The sequence below is a fragment of the Cervus canadensis genome, chromosome 24 (genome assembly GCF_019320065.1).
Source record: "Cervus canadensis isolate Bull #8, Minnesota chromosome 24, ASM1932006v1, whole genome shotgun sequence".
NCBI classification, from domain to species: Eukaryota; Metazoa; Chordata; class Mammalia; order Artiodactyla; family Cervidae; genus Cervus; species Cervus canadensis.
In genome coordinates this window covers 10,784,869-10,810,064 of record NC_057409.1, presented here as the reverse complement: position 1 = coordinate 10,810,064, position 25,196 = coordinate 10,784,869, and the positions used below count along the sequence as shown (strand labels likewise).

At 40.2% G+C, this 25,196-nt stretch overlaps 1 protein-coding gene and 1 pseudogene across 5 annotated transcripts in view; one reads left to right on the top strand and one right to left on the bottom strand.

Moving 5' to 3' along the window:
• PHACTR4 (phosphatase and actin regulator 4) overlaps positions 1 to 25,196 on the bottom strand; it is a 99,729-nt gene that overhangs the window by 59,883 nt on the left and 14,650 nt on the right. For 3 of the 5 annotated variants that reach the window (XM_043445216.1, XM_043445217.1, XM_043445219.1), the window contains exon 2: positions 14,618 to 14,667. In XM_043445216.1, coding sequence (XP_043301151.1) covers positions 14,618 to 14,633 — 16 coding nt within the window. In that variant the 5' untranslated portion in view covers positions 14,634 to 14,667. Of the gene's footprint in view, positions 1 to 14,617; positions 14,668 to 16,641; positions 16,676 to 25,196 lie in introns of those variants that run through there. The other 2 variants (XM_043445218.1, XM_043445220.1) reach the window with 2 other exon arrangements.
• LOC122426771 lies at positions 21,163 to 23,954 on the top strand (annotated as a pseudogene).

Below are 25,196 nucleotides of genomic sequence, written 5' to 3'. Positions count from 1 at the left end.
GCATCCACGTTGCTGCACCAGCACCTCATCTTTCTACCTAAACTTTTCTCTCACCACTCTCCCATGGCTGCTGTCGTTAGTCCTATTCCAAACCACGTGGAATTCCTAAACTATGACATATTTGCCCAGGTCTTCTTACTGGTGCATTTGCTGTTCTAGCTGCCTAAAATGTCCTTTCCATCTATTTCTTAATCTGGCTAACTCCCACTCCTACAAAATTCAGTTTATGTACCATTTCTTCTAGGAAGCCTTCCATGAACATCTACCTTTCTGTACTTTAGATTGAATTATGCACCATTCTTCTGTGCTTCAAAGTCACTTTGTTTTTTTTGTTTGTTTGTTTTTTTCAAAGTCACTTTGTATATACCTCTACATACAGGGGTATAAATCATTTTTGTTATAATTACCCACACATTTGTCTCTCTTACATTCTCTGAAAGCAGAAATTGTCTATATATTTCTCAGCAAGTAACATACTTTTCAGGACACAGCAGGCATTTTTTTAAATACTTTTTTAAATGGAGGGGGACAAAGGGAAAAGTAAGATCTTTCATTAGTTTAGCCTCTAAGTGTCCCTTTCAGGTTATGGAGTATTTGTGTTGGGAAACATGCCAGGCCTGTGGGTACTGAACATATAATAATCACTGAACAGTTTTGACAAATGATAAACAGGAAAGAAAAAGACATAATTGAGATTATCTCACTAGCTTGCATTACATGTTATTATAAATTCACTTCCATAGACACAGCAACACAATCTTTTCATTATCGTTGCTTTTAGATTCATAAAAAACATTAAAAAAAAAAAAAGCTCAGCTTTTCTTCTGGTTCCTAAGAGAAACACAAGGACTAACGTAGCGCCATGCCATGCCAGGCTAAGTCGCTTCAGTCATGTGGCCCTGTGGACTGCAGCCTGCCAGGTTCCTCTGTCCATGGGATTCTCCAGGCAAGGATACTGGAGTGGGCTGAAAGGAGCAATACCAGTTTCTAATCACTCAAAGCTCATTTCTGGTCTTTGCTTCTCCTCCCCCTCATTCCTGTTTCCTGGTTTCTGATCATTTCACTAAATGGGGCTTCCCAGGTGGTACCAGTGGTAGAGAACCTGCCCAAGAAGGCAGGAGATGCAAGAGACACGGGTTTGACTCCTGGGCGGGGAACAAACAGCAGCCCACGGAGTGCCTCTGGCTTCCTGACCTCTGTGCTTCTCTGCTGCGCTCACTGCTGCTGCTCAGATGGTAAAAGTCTCCATCAAAAAAAATCAAACATAAATTACACTACCGAAAGTGGTTTACTGCTACACATGAACATCTCTAACAAAAGATTTGATGAAAAAGAAAGCTAAAACTCAGGGAAGATAAATTAAGTTCAACTTCTTTGCATTCCTTCTCCCCATTCTCTCCGAATAACAACAACTAGCATTAATTGAGCATGTATTATAATGCCAGGGACTATTCTAAGCATTGAGTTTTGTCTAACACTCACAACAAGCCTCTAAGAAGGATACCATTTATTATCCTCATTTAATAGCTGAGGAAACTGAGTCACCCAGGGGTAAACTTGTCCAAGGAGTTCATAGCTAATAAATGGCAAAGCTAGGCTTCATATCTAAGTAATCTTCATATCTAAACAGTAAGCATATCTAAAAGGGTGTAAATTTCCACTCCCAACTACTACTAAACAGACTGAATTCACACAATACCTCCTCGGTGTCAGATAAGAACATTTATTTTTAACCTTACAAAAATTTTAGGAGATAGTACTTTAACAAAAGTAAAATTCAGGTGCAAAAGAGTTATGTCAATTGCCCAAAATGACAATGTTAAATTGAAAAACACCAAAAATTCATTCTCTTAGCTTATTTCTGATATTTTCTGGTATGACACCAACAAGAATGATGTTTCTTATGTCAAAATCAATTTTAAAGGGATTTCTTAGAAAATAAGTGAAAGGTCTAGAATAAAGAAAAGTTGACTATATGGGAAAGAACCATTTCTACTACTCCTCAAACCAAATCTAGAACAAAAATACTTCAGTCCTAGTATTTCATGAGAAACCCAAATTTTACCACCATGTACCATCTACCCATACTACCTAAGGTACTTAGGAAGTCCCTAGTTGTTCCTATTTTGTCATGTTCACCAATTTTTCCTGTTAGATTCAAGACAAAAATAATAAGACAAACTCTCCTTAAAGTCATCAATTCTAAAGTGTTCAAAGAACACAGGTATAGAAAAGGCAATGTTAATGCTATAAAGCAAGTTTTGTTTTCACAATTTCCTTAAGCACAAGTCACGTTGAAATATGTGGCATGAAAAAAAATAAAAAAAAAAAGAAAAATGTGGCATGAAATTCCAATAACACAATTATTTTTATCTACATAAAAAATTTAAAAAAAATTAATTCATTCTGTGTAGCATTAATAGTTTTTAATCTCCTCTTTGAGTGCTGAAACTGTATTTTATTGTTTCTTTTCCCCCCTTCCTGGCAGCTAGGGTAAGGTGCCTAAGAAAATTTATTAAATGAATTAATGAATCATTCAGCCAGCCAATCAACCCATCCATCTACTTTTTCTCCTTTTGATTGGTTAGGGTATGTTTTAAGTATGACAATAAATCATCAAGCAAATCTAAGTGGACTTCATTGTTAAATGTTAAGCTACTGGCCCTGGATGCATTATGAGATTATAACCAGAAGTAACAAGCACACCCCAAAGTGCTTCACCCCAGCCAAGAATGTCTTTCCTTTGCTGCCACTTTTCGCTTTTACTATTAAGACATAATTCTTACGGGTTCTTGCTACTCGAGCGCTTTGATTATTAAGCTCTGGACTGAAAAGGGAAAGGATGGGGGTGGGGATTGAGGGTGCGGCAAAATGGACAAAACAAAGCAGGCAGATCCATGTGCTTTACAGCACTTAAGTTCTTTTAAGAGATCAAAGAAGAAAAACAAAATATACAATCATCAAAAGAAACCTGAATATGAAGTTTTAAGATGTTTAAACAGTCAAGTAAAATGTAGTATTTATTTAATCTTATGCAGTGAAATAAAGGAAAGCTATAGCTACAGACTACAATCTGATATGATGTCACTCTGGCCAGCAATGGATACACACTAGTATGACGAGGAAAAAACAAAACACCAGTCTTCAATGAGGAACTGAAGGCCATTAACACCATCCACAAAATAGTCCATTATACCACTGTCCTCTTCTTTTAATGGAAGCCTCCGTTAGGGGGTGTATATGTGTGCACACGTGTGTGTTCTCGACTCCAATGATGTTTCAACTTGCAATCTTGTAAAACCTATCCTGTCTTTGAGTCAAGTCAAAGCTCTATCATGAAAGGCCATTTTTAATATGATAGAACTCTAGAGGCCCAAGAAGCCAACCATTGAGGTTGTTTTGAAGCTAATGGTCCCCTGCCTAATGTGAAATGTTCATACTAGTTTTACTTTCAATTTTTAAATCTCACTGATCATATGTAATATGAATTTGAAGTTGAGATTTTTTTTTTTGCCATGCCACGTGGCTTGTGGAATCTTAGTATCCAACCATGGATTAAACCCATGCCCCCTGTGGTGGAAGCATGGAGTCTTAACCACCAGACCCCCAAGAAAGTCCCACTTATCACTGACTATTAAACCATAAAAATTTCAAGAACTTTAAAGGTTTCTTTAATAAAAGTAATACACACTTTTAAATGGGAATACGCAAATACACTGGCTGTGCACACTGCTCTTTATCAAGGTAAACAGTTAAGGAGAATGAGGAATATTCTCTTAGATCTTGAAATGACCATGATAATAAATACAATGTAGAACTGGTGCAAAAACTGACAGTTCAACAGAACAGACTATATAATCCAAAAAATACACTTGAGACCTTTTAAAACTTAGCTTGAGCAAAATGGCATCATAAATCAATAAAAAAGGGCAGACACTATTTCTTATTAAGATCATTCATAGGTATTTTATAATTTTAGTTGTAAATACTTTCAAATCCCCTTGGTTTTTAAGATATTTATTCTACATATATAAAAAAATTTTAATGATTCATTTTTGAACATTTAATTTGCATTTAGTCAGCCATTTTACTGAACTCTTTTTCAGTTGATTCTTTGGGGACTATTTTTCTAAAGAGAGAATAATATTAGCCAATAAGTATATACTTATTCTGTTCATTACCAGAACATATCTCTAATGATTGCTCATCTTACTGTATCAAGAACTCTCAAAATAATGTTAAGTAAAAGTAACAGTGGGTGTTCTTTTCTTGTTCTTGCTCTAGCAGATATTTCTTCAGTAGTTCATGGTAACTGCAGTAGTGTCTCTTGGTTTCACATAGCTGTTCTTTATTAAAGGGTTATATAAGAACATTATAAAAGAAAAGAATGAACTAAAAGGATATATACAACATTCATGTTATGGGTTGTCACTGAACTGTAGTGGTAAAAGGAGATTAGATCTAATTTTTATAAAACATGTCCTAATGTTACCAATTTTAAAATCAATTGAGTAAAAAAGAAGAAAAAGAAGAAGAAAATTGAGTAAAAAATGTGCTTGCTATTTTTTTTTTTTAATTATTTATTTATTCATTTAGCTGTGCCAGGTCTTAGCGGCCATGTGTGGGAGTTTCACTGTAGCATGTGGGATCTAGTTCCCCAACCAGGAATAGAACCTGTGCCCCCTGCATTGGGAGCATGGAGTCTTAACCACTGGGCCACCAGCAAAGTCCCTAAATAGGTATAAGATCTATCTTTTTCTCTACTGTGGTTGATATAGCATTATAACTATCTGTTTCTTCAAAATATGAGTGAAATATTTTGTGTTTTACCTTTTTTATCATGCCTATTAGTCTACATAGGATTTTCATATATTGAGTCACTCTGGCAAATTGTATTTCCCTAAAAAATTACCTATTTCATCAGGAATTTATTAATAAAGGTGTCAAAGTATTCAGGGGACAATGAAGAGTATTTTCAACTTCACACCATATCCAAAAGTTAACTCAAAAAGAACCATTGACCTAAATGTAAAACCCAAAACTATAAAACATTTTGAAGGAAAAACAAAAATACCTTTCTAATCTTGAGTTAAATAAAGATTTCTTAGAAGACAAGGAACAGTAATCTTAAAAAAAAAAAAACTGGACTTCATCAAAGTAAAAAATCTGCTAATAAGAGAAACCACAGGCTGGGAAAAAACATTTGTAATAACACTTATAAAGAATTTATATGTGGGCCATGTAAAAAACATTCACAACTCAAAAAAATAAGCCAATTTTTAAAAAGAAGATTTGAACAGATATTACATCAAAGAAAAGATATGAATGGCAAAAAAACATGAAAAGTTACTCAATATTATTACTCAAGGGAACTGCATATTAAAACCACAGTGAGATGCCGCTGTACACCTATTAATTATTAGACTGGCCAAAATCCATAACACCGACAGCACCAGATGCTGGAGAAGGTGTGGAGCAACAGGAACTCTGCTTCACTGCTGATGGGAATGCCAAATGGTACAGCCACTCAGGAAGACAATATGGGGTATCATATTGATTTACTTTGGTTGTGCTGGATCTCTGTTGCTGTGCACAGGCTCTCTCTAGTTTCGGCGAGGACAGGCTACTCTCTAATTGCAGTGCACAGGCTTCTCATGGTGCTGGCTTCTCTTACTGAGGAACACAGGCTCTAGGGTGTGGGGGCTTCAGCAGTCGTGACACACCAGTTTAGTTACTCCACGGCGCATAGAATCTTCCCGGACCAGGGATTGAACCCATGCCCCCTGCATTGGCAGGTGGATTCTTTACCACTGGCCCACCACGGAAGTCCTGGGAGTTTCTCTAAAAAACTAAACATATCTTTATACTTTCTAAATATGGCACCCCTTGGTATTTACCCAAATAACTGAAAACTAGTGTCCATACAAAACCTACACACAGATGTTTATACCAACTTTATTCATAACTGTCATAACTTAGAAGCAAACTGATGCTCTTCAGTAGGTAAAAGGATAAATAAGTCACAATACAGCCAAACAAAGGAATATTTTTTAGTGCTCAAAAGGAAAGAGCTATCAAGTCACAAAGACATTGGAGGAGCCACAAATGGATACCACTAAATGAGAGAAGTCAATCTGAAAAAAGTATGTATGGAAAAAGCTACTGTATGATCCCAGTTTTATTACATTCTGGAAAAGGCATGAAAGGAATGAACTACGGATACATGCAACAACATCTATGAATCTTGACAGCTTTATGCTAAGCGGAAATACCAGACAAAGGCTACATATTGTATAATTCTGATTATAAAAGGTAAGCAGGGGACTTTTGGCAGTGAAGGAAATACTCTACATCTTGATTGTGATGGTAGTCACACAATTCTATATGTTTGTCAAACAGCACTATTACATACTTTACAAGGTAATTTTACTGTATATAAAATTTATTCTCTTTGTTTTATATATCTTAATTTTTAACAGAAATATAAAGAAGGAACTAAAATGTCAATAACCCTTCAATCCAGATAAAATCTTTTTCTGTGTTAAAAAACAAAATACATTTGCAAACCATACAGGAATATACAAAATGTTAAATGAAAACCATCCATCCTTCCTATCCTCTCCACGCCCCCCCCACCTTTTTTTGCCATGCTGTGCAGTCTGGGGGATCTTAGTGCCCTGATCAGGGATTGAACCCCAGCCCACAGTAGTGAACGCTCTGAGTCTTAACCACTGGGGATGCTGGGGAATTCCCACTATCCCTCCCTTTTAAATTTCATTCTTATAATCATTGCCTATGTTGTGTCTAAGACACACTGATAAAGTGCTCAGTATGCAGAACTGAATTCAGATGGAAAATCATCTACACATTTAGTCTACCTATTACACTTTCTATAATTTTCTAGGGAGTAAGCAGCAGCCAGAAGTGATGAAAAGTGGTGAGAGGACATGGGAGATGGTCCAGAAAGTCAGCATCACTACTTTTCAGCTGGCACCACTACAGAGATGGCTCATCTTTTTCTACTGACAGAAAAAATAGGGCATCTGTGTTATTAACATCCATAGTGCTCTACTACAAACTGGGGTTCTATATACTCTATTTCCCTTAAGATCGTCAATTCTATTTCATGCTGAAAATTTAAAACCACTATAAGAAATACAGATGAATACTATTGAGCAGTGGGATAGAACAGTAAAAAGATCCTGCCCTCCATAAGTTTATACTCTTATCAGGAAATAATCTGACAGAAGATATTTAATTTTATAATAAAGCTATATTAAATTTCTACTGAACACCACAGGAGGAAAAAAATAGAACTAACGTCATTTTTGGCATTGTTTAATTCCAGAGGCATTTACCTCCTACACCTTAAGAATCTCAAAACTAATTAAGTTCGTATTTTGTCCTTCATTCTCAAAGAGAAGGGAGGAAAGGACTGTGTTATTAGCACATTTTGAGCTTCAAGCGGTAACAACATGATAATATCACAAAAAATTTTCCCATGAACTTAAGTGAAATGCATTAGTCTTGAGCATGGCTCCTCAACAAATGTCCCTGAAAGGTTAGGAAAAACCCCCTTTAAAACATAGTAATAATTTACAAATTCAGATTTAGAATAGGAATAATTGACTTTAAGTTTGTTTAGGATATGGCTTCTGTTTTCTGCTTCAACAAACTGATTCTCAGATTTCCTATACGATACAAATTCTAATCTAAAGGAACTATTACCTTGTAAATCTGTTCAATCTGTTACCTGAATACCATGCATATGAATTAAAGCTTTTGCAGCTAGCCTTAAACTCAGGCTTTACACCAACAATCTTTCTCATTAAATAATTATTTCATCAAACACAACCAAAAACTTTTTTCAATGAACTGTGCTCACTTCTGTGGAAGGGAGGGTATACAGAAACTTAACGAAGTTGTTAGAAAATTTAAAACATTTTGAGAAGTCAATTTAGCATACACAGATCCTCTCCTCCTCCTGGGTCTGCTATTAGAAGAATGACTGCTAACCCATAAATATTTGTGAAGAGAGGAAGAAAGAAAGCAGAAGCAGGAATAAGCCATTTTTAAAAAGCAGTGGGGTAAAGAAGCATCACAGTAGCTTAAACTATACACATATCTTCTCTGGACCCTTCCTTCCCCCAGCACTTACGTACAGTGTAGCCCTTACTTTAAAAAAAAAAAAAAACACTAGTAGCTTAAACCAATATAAGTTGACAGTATATACTTTCACTGTATTCTACCACAGGTCCCTTTGAAAGAAAAGGGAATAAAATAAGGAGATTGAGGATAAAACCTGTTTGATTCCTTTATCACCTTCCCCATTCCACGATCCTGAATGTTTGTCCCATATGAATCCTGGCAGAACTCTGGAGACTTGTTTTCTGGAAGGGATAAAACTAAACAGTCTCTGGACTAGGGGACTCAAAAGGTGGTTGATGATGGGAACAGAGCATGGAAAACTGAGGGCAATTGAGTGAACATAATGAATATTGATCGCAGCAACCCTCCCAGTCACCCCTCACCATACAGTGCTGAGAAGACTCCACCCCCTGAATCCTTTTACTGATAAAAAGAGATATTCCTCAATAATCAATTGATAGATGATTATTGGTAGATAGATGGTAAAGATGGTAAAGAATCTGCCTGCAATGCCGGAGATCCCGGTTGGATTCCTGGGTAGGGAAGATCCCCTGGAGAAGGGAAAGGATACCCACTCCAGTATTCTGGCCTGGAGAATTCCATGGATTGTATAGTCCATGGGGTTGCAAAAAGTTGGACACGACTGAGTGACTTTCATTTTCATTTTCACTTTCCCCAACAATAGGGACATGAAGCTCACCCTACAGTAAGGCCCAAGGGCGACCAGCCTATGCACTTAAAGCTAATTTAAAGCTCACTCACCACTCTTAATCACAAGCATACAGCTAATTATTACTAGACTTCAGAAGAAAACTCCTACATGAGATCAAAACAAAGGAAAGGAACTTTGGAGGAAAAGAGCCTAGGCAGGGCAAAGTAAATCTGTTGAAAACAATAAAGAATATTATGACAGAAATATTCAGAGCATAAAAGAAACCTCCTAGAAATTAAAAACACAATAATATAAAAGAAAAATTTAATAGAATATAAAGATGAAGAAATCTTTCAAGAGCTAGAGAAAAAAAGACATGAAAATTAGAGAACTATTTCATGAGGTCCATCACTGAGAAGTTATTGGCAATCAAGAAAGAGGAAGACATGGGATTTAGGGAAAAAAAGAATCAACAGAGGAGAGAAACAGAGTTCCCAGGTGAATAAGGATACCCCAGATGACAGCTGTGTACACACACAGGGACACATGTCCATAATGGACGAGTGTGACCCAAGAGACATACTGAAAGCTGTCACACCAAGATCTCTGCTGCCATTTCTTCTCTTTTTTTAAGGAAGATAATGCTCAGGTGAGCTGGTCTTGATTAAATGCTGGTGAATTTCTTCTCAAAATACTGAGCTTCCTGATGAGATCAGAAGACTCATTTCACCCTATAGAAGTGTTCTTTAACCTATTCCCAAAAGCTGCAGGTCGGAGAAGGAAATGGCAACCCACTCCAGTATTCTTGCTTGGAGAATCCCAGGGACAGAGGAGCCTGGTGGGCTGCTGTCTATGGGGTCGCACAGAATCGGACACGACTGAAGCGACTTAGCAGCAGCAGCACCAAAAGCGGCAGGCAGGTCATGATCAACTTAGGAAAGACCACAGAGTTGCTCACTCCCTCTGACCATTCTTGTGCCAAGTGTCCAAGACTGAAGCCCTGCCCAAAGCAATTTCCAGGACTAAATCTTGACTCTGTCCATGACTTCCACAAAAGGGACTCAGTGAAAATTAGGAATCTGAAGCAAGTGTGGTCCACTGATGCCTGGGGGTCCCCAAGATCCTTTTAGGACTCAAGAGGTACAACGATCTACTTAATAATACTAAAGAATTAGTTGCATTTTTCACTGTGCTGACACTTGTACTGAGGGTACAAAAGCAAGCAAAACTGCTGGTACCTTCACACAAATCAAGGCAGTGGCACCAAACTGTAGTAGGACGCATAATCTTCACCACTGTATAATTATAGTTAAAAATAATGAAAATTTAAGAAATAAAATCCTCGATAATTTATAAAAACTATTATTAGTTTTAATAAATCTCAAGCCTTCTATATGTCTTTTTACTGCTTTGCATGATGAAGTGATGATAAATAACAATGGTCACCTTCACAAAAGGCACTTGTATAATTGAGTTGCAAGCCTAACTAGTCATTTTTTTCATGAAATACCATTTTTATTGAAAAGATTGAATGAAAAACTATGTTGTTCAAGCTTAGATGTTGCACAGATATTTTCTTAAAAATGAATGGAATTTGTCACTCTAAGTAAAACTGACAGTACTTGTTGCCAGCGAGATACATCAAACTTTCAAGAGAAAATTTGAATTTTGGAAAACTTACCTACCAGAGTGAGCTGGCCAACTTCCCAACACCTAAAGACTTTGCACTGAGACCAGTGGGGGTATTAACAAATGTAATTTTAAAATATAACAAACTGTGTAAACATCTGTCCATGTAAGTAAGAAATGTCCTAAAGGTCTTAGATCTGTCCCACTAAATCTCTCACTTTAATTTTCAGAATACAACAAATTCTTTTTCAATGTATCTACATAACTGTCAGTTAATCTAACTGTAACAAAATTCTCAACCATCTTTTAAAGGCTCCATCTTCTTAGAAACAAACTCATTTTGCATTCAGAATTCTTATTCTTTATCAATGGCACTGAGTAGACGGTAACCAGTAAACCAAATTCTTATCATACGTACATTTTGTGAGCACGTAAAAAAACCCTACAAACTATTCTATAAAAATAAGCTCAAGGATATACTGTACAATGCAGGGAATATAACCAAATTAAATTTAAAAAATAAAAAAATAGAAGGGGAAAAAATCCTCACTAGCACAGAAGACAAACCTTTTCTCGTATTAGTGATCAAAAGCACATATTAATTTATATTTCAACTGACTACTAGCCAACTATAACTTTCATAGCAACTTCCCCTTTGGAATTCTCTAGTAAATTTAAGTTATTGTTGTTTAGTCGCTAAGCCATGTCTGACTCTTTTGTGACCTCCAAGGACTATAGGCTCCTCTCTCCATTGGATTTCCCAGGCAAGAATACTGGAGTGGATTGCCATTTCCTTCACCAGGGGATCTTCCCCACCCAGGGATCGAACCTGTGTCCCCTGCATTGGCAGGCGGAGTCTTTATTGCTAAGACACCAAGGGAGCCCAAATTTAAGTTACATTTAATTTTAAGTTGAATTTAATTAGTTTAATAGTAAGTTTAATTGATTAAAGTCCATTTACGATATGCTTAAATTTAGGTGAGGTAAAGAGGTCATTCAAAGGGAAAAAAAATTTTCCTATAAAATCCTTTGGAATTGTCATATGTTACATTAGTTTATCATATGGACATGTTCTTTAGGATTTGTCACCAGGCAATTATTAATATATCAACTCAATTTACCAAATTGTTCATAAAAAATGCCCCAGAAGCTACAAATTTATGAATAAAGTACTGACTGCCCTCTAGTGCTCAAACTAAGAATTTCACTGATAAGCTACATGTAATGTACACCTCAGAGTGGAAAAAAGCCAAAGTCCTAAGAAGCCATTTAGGGTCATTAAAACCAGAGGAGAAATTCTGATCTGACAAGGTGTAAAACAGCAGTCTTTTCAAAGAAAGACAACAGCTATTAACCTGAGCGGTCTGATTACTTAATTGTACCAGGAGCCCAAAGAACCTAAGCTCCCCTGGTGGCTCAGAGGTTCAAGCATCTGCCTCCAATGCAGGAGACCTGGGTTCGATCCCTGGGTTGGGAAGATCCCTTGGAGAAGGAAATGGTAACCCACTCCAGTATTCTTGCCTGGAGAATCCCATGGACGGAGGAGCCTACAGCCCATGGGGCAAAGAGTCGGACATGACTTCAGTTTCAATTTATGGTAACTGTGGGCTTCCCTGGTGGCCCAGCGGTAAAGAATCCACCTGCCAGGGTCGGGAAGAGCCCCTGGAGAACGAAATGGCAACCCACTCCAGTATTCTTGCCAGGGAAATCCCATGAACAGAGGCGTCTACAGTCCATGGGGTTACAAAAGAGTCAGACACAATAGTAAAGTTTTGCCTCACTGTGCATGAACAGAATAGAAACTTGGAACACTACCTATACTACTTCAAGTTATGGGCTTCCCAGGTGGTGCGAGTGGCAAAGAATCCACCTGCCAATGCAGGAGACGTAAGAGATGCAGGTTCAATCCCTGGGTTGGGAAGATCCCCTGGAGAAGGGCATGGCATCCCATTCTGGTATTCCTGCCTGGAGAATTCCCATGGCAGGGGAGCCTGCTGGGTTACGGTCCATGGGTCGAAACGAGTCAGACACAACTGAGTAACTGAACACGCACTTCAAAAGTTACACTGCCATAAAACGAAATTCAGATTTTCCCATTTGGTGAAGAATCACAAAATGTTCAAATCAAAACCTGCCTCTAGCAGGCTAAGGCTAATCAAGGAAAACTGTCTCTGCTTGCTTTTTTTTTTTTGCTGATGCGTATTTTATTTATTTTTCATTATTTATCTTTGGGTGTACTGGCTCTTAGTTGCAGCTCTCGGGCTCTTGGTTGCAGTGGGCAGGCTCCTCTCCAGTTGTGGCCTGTGGGCCCCAGAGCGCGAGGACTCAGTAGTTGCAGTGTGCAGGCTTAGCTGTAAGCCTCCAGGCATGCGGGATCTTAGTTCCCCAAGGACCAGGGATCCAATCCAAGTCCCCTGCATTGGAAGCCGGATTCTTAACCACTGGACTACCAGTGGTGCATATTTTAAGTGGAAAGTACTTCCCAACTAGTCTTCCCAGTATACAGTTTGGGTTTGTTTTTTTTTCTTTTTTGGCTGTTATACTTTTAATGGAGGGAGGTATAATATTCATCAGTGTGCAAGAATGTTTTACATACTCATTAATGTAAATTTAGGGATACACAATGTGTTAAACCCAAAAAACTGTATCCGCACTCTGTAACTACTGAGCCTGTGCGCCATAGCCAAGACCCCACTTGCTCACTGTAACTAAGACCCAATGCAGGCAAACAAATAAATAAAACTACAAAGTTGCCTGCAACCTAAGACAATGGAAAGGCTCCTTTTAAAGCTTTTACCCATCATCTTTACTTTTAAAGTTCTCAATGGTATCTGGGAGAACTAAAAAATAATAGAAGGCTCATTTCAGCTATGCCTCAAGAATTCTAATGAAGCTGTATGGCAATGACACTGGAACTATGACGTTTCCCCCAAAGGGCTTTCTAGATGACCACATCACAAACTTTTAAAAGTATTTCCAGTAACATGTAGGCAAGTCGAGTGGCTTAATATTTAAAAGCCTGGAAAACAGCTAAGGTGTCTCATCCTAGAGAATTATAAAGTATGGTAGTAATACCATTTCTCTTCTACAGAGACACTTTTTAAAGCATGGAGGTAAACTTAAGGATACTAAAGAGACATCAATAGTTTTCATAATCAATAAACACCCCAAGCCATAAATGTTCAAAATGGTCCAGACAGTACCTCTCTTTGTTTTCAATAGGAAAACAGAGTTGAGTACACAGTGACTGACTTTTTAGTCAAAAAGGTAAATATAAAACCTTTCTGTATCTAGATTTATACTCTCTTAGGTGGTGCTAATGGTAAAGAACCCACCTTGCAATGCAGGAAACTTAAAAGACATGGGTTCAATTCCTGGGTGGGGAAGATCCCCTGCAGGAGGGCATGGCAACCCACTCCAGGATTCTTGCCTAGAGAATCCTATGGACAGAGGAACCTGGCGGGCTACAGCCCACAGAGTTGCAAAAAGTTGGATTCGACTGAAGTGACTTGGCTAGTCACTAGTATCTAGTTACAGAATTTAAAACATATTTTAACTTGTCAAATGGTTCTTTGCTTTATTTGAAGTAACTAACATTCTAGGGCACCTGGATCTCAAAGTGTGAGTGCCTCATAGCAATGTCAGAATTATTTTTTATAATACAAAAATGTTATATGTCTTTTCACTCTCATTAGCTCCAAACTGTACAGTCAGTTCTCCAAAGTCTGCTGGGTATGTGACAACAAAATAGATTAAATGCAGGAAGCGCATACATGAATTCAGCTGTCTTCTATTAAACTAGACACTAAAGAGATTTGCAAAGATATAAAACAATGCCACTCTTCTTGTTAATCTATTTGGGGAGCTATTTTTCATTAAAATTTTTTATTTATGTAACATATGAATGGTTTATTAATGTTATTTGTAAATGAATTAATATTCTAAAAATGTCTCTATTTTAATTTTTAATATAGTAAATATCAATAGATATATGTCATACAAACAAAGCTCTTTGGGGCCCTCAATTATACATAAGAGTATAAAGGGATGCTGAGGTCAGAAAGTTTGAGAACTGATAGAGAGTTTAGCAATAAACATGAAAAAAAATCAATTTACTCTCAAAGCTTTAATGGAGCTAAGGATAAAACACAAATATCATTTACTAAGAAAAATGCAGGTGATACTTACCAAATGGATCTTCCATGCCACTATTAACCAGTTTAGGAAGGTGACAGTTTCTAAAGAGAGAAAAGGGCAAATGATATACTTAAAACATAAAATCCATCACCTTTTATATTACTTAAAAAATAAACCCAATTAAGTAACATTGATTATAGTTTAAACTGGGATTTAGTTTAAGGGAGTTGATACATATAATATAAAAATATCATAAAACATTCAAGGCTAATTTTCATTTAAAAATATACATCATCCTCAGTTTCCTCAAATAAGTTCCTTTTCCAATCTTCATCCTGAATATTACCAGAGCGTCAAGAAAAAAATTTTTAGGAAGGGGGACAAGGAGAAAAAGGGAGCGGTGAGGAGGGGGAGAAGGAAGAAGAGAGGAGGAATAGAGAGCAGCGGGAAAAGGCCAAGTTTCTTTTTTAAAATTATTTATGTATTTAATTTTCGGCTGCTTGATGGGCTTCTCTTTAGTTGCGGTGCGCAGGCTTCTCGCTGCGGTGGCGTCTCTTGCAGCAGAGCACAGGCTCTAGTGTGGGCTCGGTAGTTGGGGCACACAGGCTCAGCAGCCTCGCGGCATGTGGAATCCTCCCGGACCAGGGATCAAAGCCAAGGCCCCTGCACTTGCAGGCAGACCCTTCACCACTCCACAACCAGGGAAGTCCAAAAGTTAAGCGTTTATGCAGAAAACAAACAAACAAACAAACCCCACAAAACTCACATAAATATCTGGGAAAGAATATGAGGATATCATAGAATGAAGGAATTGGTTTTGCCTGAAGAAAGTAGAAAGTAGTTTAGTAAGTTAAGAATGCTCAAACGAAAAAAAAAAAAAAAAAAGAATGCTCAAACGTGAAAACAAAACAAAAAAAGTTTTGAAAAAAGTCAAGTAAGTATAGATATTGAACATCCCTCACACTTAATCAAAACAGGGACCAAATCGGCTCAATCTTGCTTTTTATCTCTTTCATAGCTTTGATCCCAAGAGTACTTATTGTGCTCGCTTCGGCAGCACATATACCAAGAGTACTTATTAGTTAACAATTTGAATACTAAACTCCAATTTACAGTCTGCTTTTAAGTGAATACAACTAACAGTTGGGGCCAGCAGTGATCTGAGAAAATTAGGAGTGTGACAGGGTTTTGGAGTTGAATCACTCACAGACTAGCTGGCCCTGAGGACCCACTCAGTGGTAGGTGTAACAGAAATAATCCCTTGCACAAGGTGCTGGTCCAGTTAAACTTTCACTGCTGGTGAAGAGTGATGATCTATCTGTGGATAGAATGCTCTAGTTGACTGGATTTATAAGGCACCTGAAGAGTAAGGGGGAAATAATAATTATAATGATAATGTAATTGAATTGCCGACAAAGGTCCGTCTAGTCAAAGCTACGGTTTTTCCAACAGTCATGTACAGATGTGAGAGTTGGACCATAAAGAAAGCTGAACACTGAAGAATTGATGCTTCTAAACTGTGGTGTTGGAGAAGACTCTTGAGAGTCCCTTGGACTGCAAGGAGATTAAACCAGTCAATCCTAAAGGAAATCAATCCCAAATATTCATTGGAAGGACTGATGCTGAAGCTCCAATACTTCAGCCACCTGATGCAAAGAACTGACTCATTGGAAAAGACCCTGATCCTGGGAAAGACTGAAAGCAGGAGGAGAAGGGGATGACAGAGGATGAGGTGGTTGGATGGCATCACCAACTTGATGCACATGAGCTTAAGCAAGCTGGGGAGTTGGTGATGGACAGGGAGGCCTGGTGTGCTGCAGGACGTGGGGTCGCAAAGAGTGGGACATGACTAAGCGACTAACTGCACTGAACTAAACTGAATGGCTATCGCTAAACTCTAGTGATGCTCCAGAAAAAGACAAGAAAAAGCTAAGAGTGATTAACAGTCAACTCAAAGTCAAATATGGGGAATTCCCTGGTGGTCTAGCTCAGCCAATAAAGAATTTGCCCACAATGCAGGACACCTGCGTTCAATCCCTGGGTTGGGAAGATCCCTGGAGAAAAGAATGACTAACCATTCCAGTGTTCTGGCCTGAGAATTCCACGGACAGAGGAGCCTGACAGGTCCATGGGGTCACAAAGAGTCGGACATGACTGAGCAACTTTCACTTTCCAGCACGGACTTGGTTCAATTCCTGGTTGGGGAGCTAAACTCCCGTAAGTCCTGTGGTGTTGCCTAAATAAATAAATAAGTAAGTAAAAAGAAAGAAAGAAAATAAAATATGAAGGCCACAGGATCTTTTACAAAGAAGCTCTTTAATTTACAAATAAGCTTTTTTCTGTGGCGGCAGGAGGAGAGAAGAAGCTAGAAACCAGGCCCAGGAGTTAATCAACAGTGTAGCCCAGCACCAAAGAAGGTTAACCTTCAGCCAAGGGAGGTATGCTATGCCAACGTCAGGGTCCTGATTGGGAAAGAACGAGACTCTGACACATGAGATGCAGACAACTGAGTTGATGCCCCTCCAAAATTCTGAATGTGAAAGTACCCCCTGAAAGGACAGAAGGGGCCTATCATCCCTATATGATCTGGCACTCTCCCCTCACCTGAAGATAATGAAGAGGCCTTCTCACACTGCCCAGTAAACAATGTCTCCTCAAGGACCTGCCACCTCCATGCCTCCTAGGTGGGAGGCCTTTAACTTGTAGTAAGTCATAACGTAACCCAGTCCAGATGTGCTGTGCCTGATAAGGTCTGGAAGGAACTATAACCCAAGGGTGATGCAAGACTTAGCCAGCATGTACCCAACAGTGGCCAGGTGAGAGTGAATGTAATTCGGAGGGGCCTTGAACATGAGAACCAGAACATAAGGTTCCTGATCGCTCTCCGAAGACAGAGGATATAACACCCTGGCAAAAACCTCAGAATATGGTATGACTTACCACTAGGATGGCTCCTAAAAGCTGGAAAAGTCATGGCCCATGATAAATAGCAATGCCAAAACTGCACAGGCAGACAGGGGAGGAAGGCATCAAAAGGCTCACGGAGTGAAGCTGGCTTGCTGAAATGGTCAGAAAATCCATCCATTATGTTACTTGAAGTTTTCAAAGCTGTTCTCCATAAGAGTTTGTTAAAAAAACTAATGCCACAGATAGCAATGGTGACGACAGGATCCTAAAACAAAGGAGACCAGGCTATGGTACTTAATGTTTGAAGCCAGACGGACATGGTTACTATAAAGATCAGCGGAGTCAGGGTGGCAGTCAAAGGGATCTGACTCACAGATTTATGGAGAGAGATAGTAAAGCCTGATGTCATTAGAAGCAAACTAGACTAGCAGCTAAAAAGAGCACTTCTCTATCTGTCACATCAAAAGGAATCAGGGATGGAAGATCAGGATGCTGAGGGCAGTCACCTCAATTAAAAAAAAAAAAAACAGAATCCATGCCCAATTGCTGAACCTAAGCCAGTTTCAGATTCTGACCCCTTTGACTGAAGGAGGCCAGGTACTCAAAAGAGGAGACCTTGTAACACCCAAAGCAAGTATAACAATTCCCTGGGTAGTGTTAGTCACTCAGTCGTATCCAACTCTTTGCGACCCCACAGACTGTAGCCCGCCAGGCTCCTCTGCCCATAGGGTTCTCCAGGCAAGAATAACTGGAGTGGGTTACCATTCCCTTCTCCAATGGCCTAAGAGACTCATATGCTATAGGTCTTATGGACTCCACTCAGAAGGTTCCTGCACTTGAAGTTTAATGCTCTGAGTCACTGTATTGGCTTCCCTGATGGCTCAGTTGGAAAAGAATCTGCCTGCAATGTGGGAGATGCTGGTTCGATTCCTGGGTTGGGAAGATCCACTGGAGAAGGGACAAGCTACCCACTCCAGTATTCTTGGGCTACCCTTGTGGCTCAGCTAGTAAAGAATCCACCCACAATGCAGGAGACCTCGGCTCGATTTCTGGGTTGGGAAGATCTTCTGGAGAAGGAAAAGGCTACCCACTCCAGTATTGTAGCCTGGAGAATTCCATAGACTGTATAATCCATGGGGTTGCAAAGAGTCAGACATGACTGACAGACTTTGGATCTTCCCTGTCGCTCAGATGGTAAAGAATCCGCCTGCAATGCAGGAGACCCGGGTTTGATCCCTGGGTTGGGAAGATCCTTTGGAGAAGGGAATGGGAATCCACTCCAGTATTCTTGCCTGGAGAATCTCATGAACAGAGCAGCCTGCAGGGCTACAGTCCGTGGGGTCGCAAACAGTCAGACACAACTGAGTGACTAACACACTTTGTCACTGTCTTAAAATCCTTAGTAATTTTATCTATGAATTTTGGTTCCATAGTGAAATCTGATAGGGAAAATGAAGTATGTGCTTGGAGCCTCAGTTCACATACAGTCCACCTCTTCCTGTCTTTCCAGGAGGGGTCTCTTGGCCCCTCCCTCTGGCCCCACCTGGCCATCCTTTCCCTGCTCAGGTTAGGAGCGCTATGGCACTTCTGATGGGCAGTTTCTCTTGACCATTCTCAATCTAGGAGGACGGAGCACACAAATAATGTTGTCAGCTCTGTCTATGGTGATCTACTCAGGCAACTGTAAACTGTATAAACAGGAATGCTAACTTTCTAAGGGAAGGTTGACATCAACATCTGGAGTCTGGAAGTGTCATCATGACTTACAAGGACCAGGAAATAAATGATCCAGCTCACAACGGGCCCGCTGGGTGTGTGGACCTCTTGGTGGGCATTTCCCTGGACCCTGAATGTATACCGAAATAGATACAGTTGGAAATTAGTTAGTCCTTGGCCTAGGGGGTGAGAGTTATTACACTGGAAAAGGCCAAGTGGAAGAAAGCCTCTAAAAGTGGGTGCCCTGTCCCACTTTCCAAGATAATACATAAAAAAGAAGACAATGTTGTATTCTGGGGGCAAGGGAGGGGAGGTGACAGAAGTTAGTGCTCCACTCCTACAGGATGCAGGATTCACCATGTGGGTCCTGCAGGAAGGCAGGAGGTTATCACAGAACCTAACAGTGGCCACAACTGCAGCTGCCAGGCCAGATGCGGCATCATCGCTAAAGCCGGTTAACACAGCCAGAGGAGCACAGTGAGCGAACATGGAAGGACTGACTCTTCTTCTCTTACTCCTGCCAGAAAAGGAGGATCAAAAACAACTCACATGGAATGCATTACACCATACTTTCACAGGACTATGTCAACTTTGCCACCATATCAGCCCGGAATGAGCTCTCAGTGCATGAGAAGCTCTGTCCAGGCTGGGTGAGGTGGGGGCAGGGAAAGCTGCAGGCCCAGCCCTGCCTTCAGAATCCAGTTGTTCTGCAGGAGAGTTTATTAATCAGCAGATATAGAACACCTGATGATGTGATACCAAGTTGACCATTCATCCAGAATCATCCACCATGACCTAGATTCTACATACCAAGTCATAAGGTTGGTTGGGTCCAGCAATAATCCAGCCTTTACATGAAGGTGATACATCTAGTATCAAGCACAAGTAGGACCAGGAGTCATGAGCGTGAGCAGACAGCTCAGACCCTCATACCATCTACCACTGCTGCAAAGTGCCTCTGCCTCGGCATACACCTTTGGCCACTGGGGGGTCCTTATAGGCAGCTGACAAAGGAAAAGGTCTCACCTTCTTCACAGATGGCTGTAGCAGAATCTGAGTCAAAACTGGACAGTGGCTGCACTAGAGTCTCATCAGGAGGTGGCACTGAAGGACAGTGCCCAATGGGCAGAGCTTTAGACAGCAGCTTTGCCAACACAGGTCCGCCTGGTCAAGGCTATGGTTTTTCCAGTGGTCATGTATGGATGTGAGAGTTGGACTATAAAGAAAGCTGAGTGCTAAATAATTGATGCTTTTGAACTGTGGTGTTGGAGAAGACTCTTGAGAGTCCCTTGGACAGCAAGGAGATCCAACCAGTCCATCCTAAAGGAAATCAGTCCTGGGTGTTCATTGGAAGGACTGATGTTGAAGCTAAAGCTCCAATGCTTTGGCCACCTAATGTGAAGAGCTGACACATTTGAAAAGACCCTGATGCTGGGAAAGACTGAGGGCAAGAGGAGAAGGGGACGACAAAGGATGAGATGGTTGGATGGCATCACCAACTCGATGGACATGAGTTAGCGTAGGCTCCGGGAATTGGTGATGGACAGGGAGGCCTGAAGTGCTGCGGTCCATGGGGTTGCAAAGAGTTGGACACTACTGAGCGACTGAACTGATACTGACTGATACTGATTAGACAGCAGCTATAGACAGACTCTCTACTCTATGTAGGCAAAGAATTGGTTTGAGTTAGAATATATGTGGATTCACAGGTAAATGTCCTGACATGCTGGGCACAGAGCATAAAAGGAGAACAATTAGAAAATGAGGGGAAAGAGGTCTTAGGGTAAAGGCATGTGGGAGGATACACGAACAGACACATCTGAAGATCTTTCTATCACATGTTAACAGTCATCAGAGAATATCTACTCTGAAAGAGGCACAGAAACAACTAATGACTCAATCCGTTTACATCAGCCATCTTTTTTCATGGCCTCCCCCGTGCTGGAAAACTGAGCACCTCCAAGAAGGCAGTCATGCGGCAGATACACTCTACGCACAGACAACAGGATGAACTCCTACTTACCGAGGATGCCCTAGCTACTGATGACAGCAAAAGCCCCAGTGGTCAGTAACAGAGACAAACATGAATCTTCCAATAAGACGTCTTTTAAGGAAACAAACCAGCTTCTGGAGGGCAAGCTGACTGTATTTGGCCCCTTCTACTCTGGAAGAAACGGGGCTATTTTCTGGGTGTACATTTGCCTTTCCTCCAGTGAACAGTACCAGAAATGTTTAATGTACCAGTAAGCATCATCCCCAGGCTTCCTAGGTGGCTCAGTGGTAAAGAAGCCACCTGCCAAGACAGGAGACGTGGGTTTGATCCCTCGCTGGGGAAGATCCCGAGGAGTAGGAAACGGCAACCCACTCCAGTATTCCTGCCTGGGAAATCCTAAGGACAGAGGAGCCTGGCAGGCTAGAGTCCATGGGATCGTAAAGAGTTGGACACAAATGAATGAATGCGCAAAGAAGCATCAGCTCACATAATACCAGTTCATGACGAGGGGCCCACTCTGCAGTAGAGTAAGTGCAAGAAGGGATGGGATCTACTGGTTTATCACATACAACATCTAGAAGCTGCTAACCTAAAAGAGTATTGGAATGGCCTGATGAAGGCACAGCTGAAGCACCAACTCAATGAAATATTTTATGACGGAAGAATATAATCTTCCAGGATATAATATATACACCAAATCAAAGACCTTCATATGTTACTATGTCTTCAAAACAGGAAAAATAGATGGATATGGGAAATGGTGGGGGGTGGGGTGGGGTGAGGAGGGAGGTGGTTGAAATACCCTGTTTATTATCAATCCCCAAGACCCACCTGGGATCCCTGCAACTCTGAGTTCTGAAGAATTAAAGATCAAGGTCATCAAAAAAAGGACTACTTCCACAGGAGACAAAGAGAGTCCTAAGAGGCTATAAACTATGGCTCTTGCCTGGGCATTGTGGAGTCTTTGCATCCAGGACTCACTAGGCAAAAAGAGGAACTACCATCTTGGCAGGGGTAACTAAACCTCCTTACCAGAAAGAAGGTTGCTATTCCATGCCACAAAGGAGACAGTGAAAATGTATGTAGAATCCAGATGACCCACTTGGGTGCTTACTGGTATTCCTTTCCCAATTCTGATAGTATGATAAACAGACAAGCTGGAAAACTCATCTGAGAAAAGCATGTATGTAACCAGTGGTTCAGATTCCTCAGGAATGAGGGTTTGGGTCCTACCACCAAGCAAAGTCATTGAGACTAGCAGAGATGACAGCAGAGGGCAAGGGGAATCTGAAATGAAGAGTGGAAGGAAGTAAAAAGTAGCAGTTGTAACCCTGAGACAGTAGCAGCAGCAGGAGATAAAGTACTAACCTTTCTATTCTAGTATTCCCCAGGAAGAGAGGCCCTCCAGCTACACTCCCAACATATACAAAGTAGATGAGATGGATGAAAATGAAAACACAAAATACCGAAACTTACGGGATATAGCTAAAGCAGTGCTTGTGTCTGTGTGCTCAGGTGCTCAGTGCTTAGAGGGAAATTTCTAGCTGTAGGAAGAAAAACAAAATAAACCAAAAGGAAGGCAATTACAGTGGAAATCAGTGAAATAGAAAACACAAAAACTAACTCAAAATAGGACTTCCTTGGTGGTCCAGTGGCTAAGACTCCAATCTCCCAAAGCAGGGAACCTGGCTTCGATTCCTGACCAGGGAACTAGATCCCACATGCCACAACTAAAGATCGCACATACTGCAACAGAGATCAAAGGTCACACATGACACAACTAAGACTGGGCACAGCCAATAAGTAAACAAAATAAAACAGTAAAAATGGAGCTGTGCCTATGTATAGTAGGTACTTAATAACTGTTGAGCTAAGCAAGGGACTATTCAGAGCCAATTACATGGTAAGTATCACGCCAGATAGTACACAAAGAAGAGTAAGTTTATGGTCCTTAACCTTAAAAGCAATACCAGTAGAGAAAAACAGATGGTCAGATTAAAGAGAAGGTATTAATACAATATATGTGTAATAATGGAAATACAGGTAGCGAAGAAGAGAGTCTTCCCTTACTAATCAGATGAGAAATAGGGATGTACTTCTACATAATGCTAAAGCTGACCTCACTCCTTGATTTTAGTTCCAAAACAAAACTCAAGGCAGATTTTAGCTGGCAAGAGGTCAAACTGGATCAAAATGAGCAGTATCTAAAAATATTATCAAGATGATGAAACCACTACACATTAGCAGAGAAGGGACAATTTAAAACATTATTTCCATTTATTTCTTGGACTATACTGAAAAGCAAACCATTAGAGGAATAAACAAGATTAAGAAACAGTGGCCTTTTCATGAAGATGGCGCCGAAGCCAAAGCAAAGGCTTTGAAGGCCAAAAGAGCAATGTCAAAAGGCATCCACAGCCACACACACACACACAAAAGATCCAGACCAAAACACTGCGGCTCAGGAGGCTGCCCAAACATCCTCGGAAGAGCGCCCCTAGGAGAAACAAACTTGACCACTATGCCATCATCAAAGTCCCCCTCACCACCCAGTCAGCCATGAAGAAAACAGAAGACAACACCACACTGGTGTTCACTGTGGATGTCGGGGCCAAAAAGCACCAAACTAAACAGGCTGGAAAGAAGCTCTATGACGTTGACGTGGCTAAGGTCAATACCCTGATCAGGCCTGATGGAGAGAAGAAGGCCTATGTTCAGCTGGCTCCTGACTATGATGCTTTGGATGTTGCCAACGAAACTAGGCTCATCTAAACTGAGTCCAGCTGGCTAATTCCAAATATAAAAGTTTTTGCTAAAAAAAAAAAAAAAAAAAAGAAACAGTGTATCAGCTGCTCTTCTAGAGTGATCTATAATTGTTCAAACAGTTGCTACTGCTTAACACAAGGAGTTAACACTGTAATCTACATGTACCTTTATTATCTGTCACCACAGAATCTAACCTTTTGATTGGAAAACTTTTGGTTTCTTAAAATAACTTTATTTGCTATTTCTCAACTATTTTTGTTAATACTACATAGAAATTTGGTAGCTACAAATAGTCAGTCCATAAGAACTTCATTTCTTTTTGCTTTTTTGGGGAAGTGGAACACTATAAAGAGATATATAGATAAATTTAAAATGTAAATGGGATTTTTCAGAAATAAAAAATATTGAAAGTTTTAAAATAGAGATTAACAATCACACTCTCAGCAAAACAGTTTCACAAATGTCTTTTAAAAGGTCTGTTCAGGGACCTCCCTGGTAGCCCAGTGGTTGAGAATCTGCCTTACAACACAGGGGGCTGAGGTTCGATCCCTGGTCGGGGAACTGCCACATGTCCCATGGTGTGGCCAAGAGAAAAAAAGATCCTACAAGCCTTGGAGCAAATAAGCTTGCACGCCACTAGAGAGTCCATGAGCCACAACTAAAGATTCCCCTTGCTGCAACTAAGACCCAATGCAGCCAAATAAAATAAATATTAAAAAAAAAATCAGAAGGTCTGTTTAGTAAAAGTTACACTTGCAAAAAGATTACTTAATTTTAAACACATATAATGAACATCTAACATTCAGTTCAGTTCAGTTCAGTTCAGTCACTCAGTCATGTCCAACTCTTTGCGACCCCATGAATCACAGCACGCCAAGCTTCCCTGTCCATCACTAGCTCCCAGAGTTTACTCAAACTCATGCCCATCGAGTCGATGATGCCATCTGGCCATCTCATCCTCTGTCGTCCCCTTCTCCTGCCCCCAGTCCCTCCCAGCATCAGGGTCTTTTCCAATGAGTCAACTCTTCACATGAGGTGGCCAAAAGTACTGGAGTTTCAGCTTCAGCATCAATCCTTCCAATGAACACCCAGCACTGATCTCCTTTAGGATGGACTGGTTGGATCTCCTTGATGTCCAAGGGACTCTCAAGAGTCTTCTCCAACACCACAGTTCAAAAGCATCAATTTTTCGGCACTCAGCTTTCTTCACAGTCCAACTCTCACATCCACATGTGACCACTGGAAAAA